At 48.5% G+C, this 8035-nt stretch overlaps 1 protein-coding gene across 1 annotated transcript in view; it reads right to left on the reverse strand.

Moving 5' to 3' along the window:
* The window catches only part of LOC115319501 (calcium-activated chloride channel regulator 1), a 37630-nt gene extending 30166 nt beyond the window's left edge, over nucleotides 1-7464 (reverse strand). Inside the window, exon 1 of the mRNA XM_040218398.3 lies at nucleotides 6985-7464. Coding sequence (XP_040074332.1) covers nucleotides 6985-7143 — 159 coding nt within the window. The 5' untranslated portion in view covers nucleotides 7144-7464. The remainder of the gene's footprint in view (nucleotides 1-6984) is intronic.
* Between the last annotated feature and the right edge of the window lie 571 nt (nucleotides 7465-8035).

Below are 8035 nucleotides of genomic sequence, written 5' to 3' on the forward strand. Positions count from 1 at the left end.
CGAGGCCGCTTCTCCTCATTCTGAAATTCTCCCGGAGACAGTTACGTCAAAGACCTCGCTTGATCGCGCCCTTCTTTTCCAAAAGTACGGCCATCCGTTTGAGATATCGATGTGCGAGTGATGTTTTGGGGTTTGTAGCGTCCCCTTCAACACTTCTGCAGCCTTATTTTGCGAAATCCAAATTTAGGTTCAGTATCCCTTTGAGGGGCTACACTGCCCAGAAAAAAAAAATCCTGCAAAAAATGTTGATTTGGAAAAATGATATATTTACATCCACCAACATCTAGAGAGTATTCCCAGAAAGTTTAATTAGTTTACACTGCATAATTAATTTTTTATAAATTATTTTCTATCCACCGAAGCTAAAGAAAAGGTAGGGTTTGAGCACTTTTAATGCATTTTTCTCCGTTCCACTTTTTGGTAGAAATTCCATTTTAGTCAATCTATCGTTTGATAATGCAAAACAGGGAAAACCCATCCTTCCCTTTTCCTGACTGGAATTTAATAAGGAGTGCGGCTATGGAACTTTTCTGTCACTTTACGGATGTCTTTTATAAAAAATGTTGACATTTTGTCGAAGGCACAGAAGACCAAAAGCTTTACCAATTTCGCAGAAGAAAAACTTTATAAAAATAAAAGACTTTTTACAAAAACCTTTCCATAGCCGCACCATCTAGGCATTTTGCTACATATCTAGCAAATAAAGATCTCGAATATTGTGATAGTTTTTCGACGAAAGATTAACTAATCATTGTAGGCGTGTTGCTGATAGAAGCTGGTCTAATTTCCTTGCCATTTAACCGACAGACCTGAAATTTTGTTATGCCTCCTCTAGCATGACCTACCCTGTAAATTTCAATAATTTTAAGCCAAGTGTTCAAAAGTTGACCCTCCTAGGGGGTTCCCCTTAAGTGGCACTGACAGAAACAAATATATATATATATATATATTTTTTTTTTATTTGAAGTGATATAAAAAGGACACTATCCTGAAAATTTTAGTTTGTGAAGTTCTTTTAGGGCCCTTTCGACGATCTCAAATTCTTTGAGACTATGCGAGGTCGAAGAGGACGCGATATGAATTTTTGTGAGCGACGTGAGGTGCTGCGTGAAAGGCTGCCCCGGCGGTGCCACAACCGAATCGACGGTACACAGACACCAAACTCGGTTGTTTTGACCGCTTGACGATTTTCTTTTCGAAGTTTGAGAGGTCGTCGGGCTCCGAAAAGAGAACCTCGCCCGATTTCCCGACTCCCCGATCATCCTCACTGCTACATGTACCGAGCGCCGCCATGTTTTCCAAGGGAGAATAAAACGTCAGAAGCCGACATCAATTCCGAACTCCGGATTTCAATATTTCAAAAGAAGGCGGAATAGTGTGTTCGCTATTTCGTTAAAAAACAGGCTTTACGGATGCCGTTATTAAATAATATACAAGCGTCGCTTACTAGTCTTCTAAATTTCATAATCAATTGCGTCACAAATAAAAAGAAGCAAAGGGGGGTAAGAAGAAGTCAACCAAAATTGTTTTGTGTGTGAAAATTGTTTTGCGCGTTGAGGTGTCGTGCCCCTTTAAAGGGAAGATGGGGCACTTCTACATTTGAGAAAAAACGCTTGAATTGCGTTCATTTGGCCTTTAGAATAACAGATATCAATATTATATTTCAATGCGACGCGCCGGAGAGCCACAAGAGCAATTTCAAAATAGGACTGAAGCCCCGCCTCCCTAGCCTTGGGCAGCCAAAAGAGCCGTCGATGACGTCACGGACAGCGACAGTCTTTCGCGTTTTTCTCGCGTTTAACAATACTTACGCAGAAAAGTTTTTGGGTATTCGGGTTCACGGGGTAAAAATGCACAAAAATTCACATCTAACTCATTTTTTCCAAGAAGCTCCGTAGCTTCCCTTTAAGCCTCTTACGATGCATTCTGTCGTTAGCCGTCACAAAAGATTTAAAAACCGGTCTTTTCTGACTCGGTCGTCGTCAAACGCAAGTGTGTGAACGGGACTTTAGGGCCCGTTCACACACGTGCAACCAAGTATGACCGAAGCAGACAAGACCGGTTTTTAAGCCTCTTACGACCGGATGCGAAGCAGCGGAGCTGGTGGAAAACCGTCTGAAGAGGCTTAAAAACGGGTCTTCCTACTCTTATCTCAGTCGGTTGTTCAGCGTGGGCGAAATCATAGCCTCCTCTATTAAGCGCGAAACACATGTACGACGAAACCGTCCGATCCGACGTCCGACCGCGCAATACGACGGTCGGAGGCGAGGGTTTTCAACGCTCTCCGATGCTACGAAAACCCTTTCCCCTCAAGGTCATTCCGGCAGTCCGCACGTCGGATCGGAAGGTTTCGTCGTACATGTGTTTCGCGCTTTAGCCCCGAGAAGTTCGCGTGGTGCCCCCCCCCCCCCCCCCTTCCCCCTTACGGCGAACCGGGGGTGACGTCACGGCGAGGAGAGAATTTTTCCCCGACTCGCCCCGCTCGGCCTGTGGAGGCTGTGACGACGCTAGCTGTCGGCGCGTTCGTTTCTATTTTTTTTTTTGCGTGTTTTTCGTAGGAAGTGTAAATTTTTATATGTGCCTTTATTGAGGTATGGCCTGTAGCTACAGCCGAAACTTCAACCAACATTTTAAGCATGCTTGACAGGGCAGGCAACGCATGAATCGCAGCTGGTATATGAAAATAAAGAAATATGGCCACAATTGCATGAGCATCATTAGAGATTTACATCTCGCACATAAATGCTGTTGATGGTCTGAATGAATTGGCAGGTTATGTATACTATTTTTTTTTATCTCTGCTTTTAAACAAGATCGCCGAAGCAGAAAAGCTGCATGCTCCTCGAGCAACATGCTAAATACAGTCTGGGCCATGGGGAGAGAATCACAAGTAAGACAGCCCAAGTGCAGGAGCAAAGTAAAAAAACAAGGAACATTTTTATATACATTGCTCGCATTTCACCTTTGCTGGATTCGGATGGTATTTCAAAGGACTACACGGGTGGTATTTGTGGACTTGTTTATATCAACCCTCAAGATATGTATAACAAACGTAGGCGAAGATGTCTAGCTCATTATTAGTCCCTTAAGCCCGAAAATTGAGACTTTACTTAAATCAAATTGCCCTGAAGCTAAAATACCAGAAGCTTTTCTCACGCAGACTGTCGCCCTTCACAGGTTCCACATTTTCTGCTACTAGTGCTGCATCTACCGTTGGACAGACGTTAGAATGCTTGCTTTTACTCCTGTTTTCCTGTGTTGTCAGAGAGTCCAGCTGTAGGGAGTTTGGAGGCTGAGGAAGCTTTTGGGGACCTGCAGCAGCCTCTTTTAATTTGAAATGAAAATTCAGACTAAACGGTGTATTTTTTTTTAATACCCAAGGCTGGAATAAAGAATGTCAGGAAGAACTATAAACATTCCATATTACGGCACCATTGCTGTGCATATTTTGGGCAGTTCAATACATATGATACAGGCAACTGGGGGCAATTCCGCCGTTTTTGCTGCTACCATACAAACTAATATTCAGTAATGCTGCATCTTTAAGAAATATGCCTGCATACGTGTATAAACTATATAAATTATTCACGAAGAAGCTACATTTATGTAAAACAGCCCTGTTCCACGAGCACTTCAAAGATCATCAGACGCAGGGTCTTTAAAACATCTGCGAACCAGCGCATGCAGAGTGGAAGCGCAGAGTCAGGGTCGCGAGCTAATTTGCCGACCACCCAAAGGCCCTTGGTATAAATGCCACTTCAAATGCCTTGAAAACGGGATGTAATATCATCCTAAATCATGAACAGGAAAGTAACAGAATTCCAGCGTCTCAAACACTTGCGCCACCGCTTCACCGACTGTTCGCAAGATTGCCTTGTGTCGTGTGGACGGAAGGGGAGTTTCATCGGCGGAATTGCCTCCTCCGATAGCTTACGGGATTTGTAACCCAATTTTAAAGGTAAAAGAGGCAAGCAGGCTTATAAACTGTACGGAAGCACGTCAATATCGGCCTAACTCAACGACTTGTACACCGGGTACACGAAGTCCAGCTCCTTGAAGAGCTTCCGGGACACAACGCCAAACCAGGAAACCAGTGCTGGGAAGCGAGCCGATGCGAGGTCGCGGAGCGGAGTCCTCCCCCTGACGTCACGGTACACCTCACCCAATCAGGGCGCTGCGACCGCAGCGACGCTTGTGTTCGCTCTCGGGGCTAATACGGAGAAAGCCTGGCGCGTCGCGAGAAAAGACGGCCGCCGAAAATGGGACAGGAGGGGCGGGGAAACGGGAGCGGAGGGAAGATTGCCTGCTGGCGCCACACAAGAGCGAGCGGCCAAACGGAGAAACACTTTTTTTTTTCTCTTTTCTTTTCGGTATTGTGGACAGGAGAAGCTCAGTGTCAACCCTTTCCCTTTTCTGCCTGCGCCCGGATCTGCGAAACGGTTCTTGAAAGCGAAACCGACGGTCGCGGCCGTCGGTTTAGTTTAGTCAAAACTGCATGGTTCTTCCGCGGCACGATACGATGGTCCGACGACGACGCACTCCGCTGGCACGCCGACAACTCCGCCGACGCCACCGGTATCGTGCATTGCTGCCAGAGCCCTTTCAAATCGCCGCAACAGTTTCTCCCGGAGTACGAAAACGACGGCGACGAAAGCACGAAAACAAACGTGGTTCGGGGAGCGGCCAAACATGACCCAAGCGCTCGCACACTATCCCTGCCCTTTCTGCTCTGCGCTACCATATTGGTCACCGTTCCGCGCGCTCCTCTTCTTCTTTTGTAGCGTGAGCTACACTGGTCAAGGTTGAGCAGTTTCGCGTGGCTCCCAAAGAGCCGTGCTGCGCAGGCGCGAGGAGCAGTGACGTCACACGGCGCACAGCTGGCGCGCCGGCGCCGCCGCCGCCGCGCTCTCCGACGCCGCCACGCGCGCCTCGCCGGTCTGCGCATTCCAGAGGAGTGACGCCATAGCCGCGGCTAACGCACTGGCGCCGCCGCGTGCCCAGCTGTGCGCCGCCGTTGCGCAGTAGCCAAGTCTGACGCTGCACCGGAGCCGCTTGATAGCACCTCTCATTTCGTGCGCATAAGCTCACGCTACGTATATCCTGGCATAGCCGAGCTAAGCCACCGCAATTATTCCTGCGGCCGCGCGCCCTATGGCTTCGTCGTCGACGTGCCAGGCTTTCTCAGTATAGAGGAGGCTATAGCGAAATGAATTGAACGCAGTTTAAGCTGACCCCATAACTCGGTTTCTTAACTTGTCGCGCTGGGATTTACTACAGAGATTTCATAAGTTGGTGGAAGCTTTCGCTAGAACTGTAAAAGATTGGTACATCTGAGAAAATCAAGAAAACTCAAAAACTACTTTATCTCTATACTTTGCATGTACACCCGCCGGCAGGCACGTACACCCGCCGGCAGGCATGTACACCCGCCGGCAGGCCTGCACCCAACCCCCCCCCCCCCCCCGAAATCTTCCATTTTGCTTTGACCTCCTCCCCTCCCCTCCCCCTCGTACAGCATTTTGTCATGGGCGGCCCCCCCCCCCCCTCCGACCTCCCCGAAACAAAATCCTGGCTACGTGCCTGCCCGCCGGCAATATGAAGGTGAACACCATACCTGGTTTCTTGCCTGTTTTACGGCTCCCTAAAGCTATATGAACTCTCAAGGTCTCAAATGGTACGTGGCTTGGGCTCTAAGCTTTGCGTTCTAGCCCTCTTCTGGAACAGAGCTTGTTCCAAAACTTGCAGGAGTGTCCAAAACAACAAGAGGGCTGTTCACCTTCATATCGCTCAAAGGTGTACACTAAAAAATTAAAGAAGTTTACAATTTTCTGTAACGCCCAATTAGAGCGCAGCTCTTGAGGAGGAGGAGGGGATGGTACGGAGGGGAGGGTATTCCCGCTTTTTTACCCGCTAAATTTAACGGAGAAATTTTTCCGTAAATATAGTAGAAAAATTTTACCCTCGTGACGTCACACGTGACGTCACATGTGATGTCAGGAGGGTAACTTTCGTTACTCTATTGAGAGCAACCCTCAAAACCCTCGCGAGGGTACCCCTTGTGGACCTCGTGAGGGTAATCCTCGTGACCCTCCCGACGGCAGTTCCGTGAACCTCGTGAGGGTAACCCTCGTGACCCTCGTGAGGATAACCCTAGTAACCCTCGTGAGGGTAACCCTCGTAACCGTCGTGAGAGTAACCCTGGCAACCCTCGTAACCCTCACAAGGGTAACCCTCATGACGCCATTACGAGAACCTCCCATAATGCAGCGCGCGGTTACGCTGACGCCGACGGCGACGCCGCTCAAGCTGGAAACGGGCACCTAAGAGCTGCGCTCTAAAATAATATTATGCGTTACTGCGGCGCTTGTTTGGGCTAAATGAAGTGAAGAATAGGTAAACCAATTCTATTTCTTTCCGTTTCCCGAATTTCTCAACCGCCAGTAAACGCCAGAATATCCCTTATATATATATATATATATATATATATATATATATATATCAAATAGTAAGGAATACTACAAGGCAAGTGGCAGAGCGAAAACTTGGGATGGAAGGGTATCAACATGTGAAAAGGAAAGGGATCAACCAGATGCAGGAACCGTGATTGTATACGGGGAGAAACTGAGGGAGAGGAGGAGATGAAAGCGCAAGGGGGACGTCACAGCTCCAAGCACCGATTGGAAGGATTAGAGGGTAGACGGAAAGGCTAGACGCCCTTTGCCTCCATCCACTGTCTCCCACCAGTCAGAGCAAAGAAGAGCATCGTCTGCTCCTCGCGCAGTGACTCGCGTTTGAACACCGGACGTAGGCGTTCGGCGTTCGAACGCGCTCAAACCGCGATTAAAAACGAGGGCAGCTCGTCTTGGCCTACCCACTCTCCTTCTAATCAAAGCTCGGTACTCTGACCACCCCGCGCACCTCTCATACTCTCCTCTCTCTGTGTTCCTCCCCTTATTGTGTACGGTGTGGAGTCTGTGGGTTCACCTTGATGTTGACGATGATGTTCTCGTCCGGTGTCACGGATGGGTGTATGGCTACGACAACGTCGCGGTATCCTCCGTCCGTCGTGTCAATACGCACGCCGCCGATAAGCGGGAAACACAGAGCCGCCACCAAGGGCAACGATAAGGTAGCTGCTTTCATCTCGGACCTAAGAAGAAATAAAAACGCCGTTGAAGCACGTGTTGTATACGGTACGCTAATTCAAACACGCATACGGCAATCAAAACCGGCTGAGGAGCATCTATGAGGGGCGGCACTTCGTCTACCTCTTTCGCGGAGGTGGAGATGACGTCAGAACGGCGAGATCTGATTGGCTGGATTGGAAGGATACTGGGTGGACCTCGAGAAAGCTAGGATTGAGGTGTACACACTATCCTTCCAATTCAGCCAATCAGAACCAGGCGTTCTGATGTCATTGCAACCCGTGCTCAAGAAGCACCCTCCGCATATCCGCCCACAACTAAAGAAACGCGTGCCGTGGCGACTTCCTAACACGTTATCATCACATCGCAGCCAATGAGATTACGGCATTGGTATCAGAACCCGGAAGACCTAATCACAAATGTTTGGTCACCGAGAGCTGGAGAAACGCAGGGCGTCACTTATCACGTTAAAACTTGTCTGCTACCTGGTTCGTTCTCCGGAGTTCTTATCGGCTAATGCCGCGTTCTCTTTGGCCGAGGGGCAATAATGTGATACTCAGGACGCAGGCGCCGCTCCCTCCGTTTCTGAAACTGTCAGTAACTATGGAAGCGTGAACGTAAGAAACCAAGCGAGGCGTTTCTTAAGGTGTCCAATGCTACAAAACGTTATTTCCTTCCTGAGTTGTAGGAGCTTCGTATCACCAACCTGTTCATGGGTGGCTTTGTAATAAACAATTGTTTTACGCTCCGTTTGAGTAGATTGGCGGCGGGACAGGTTTTCTCCCCGCGAGCTTAGTAGACGTCTAAACCGCGCTCACGTGGCAAATGCATCATACAAAAGAAAGTCTGCCGACCCCCTCTGAGGCGTGTTTTCCTCTCGTCACATATTG

This window comes from Ixodes scapularis, unplaced genomic scaffold, assembly GCF_016920785.2.
Source record: "Ixodes scapularis isolate PalLabHiFi unplaced genomic scaffold, ASM1692078v2 ptg001477l_1__unscaffolded, whole genome shotgun sequence".
Taxonomy (NCBI): Eukaryota; Metazoa; Arthropoda; class Arachnida; order Ixodida; family Ixodidae; genus Ixodes; species Ixodes scapularis.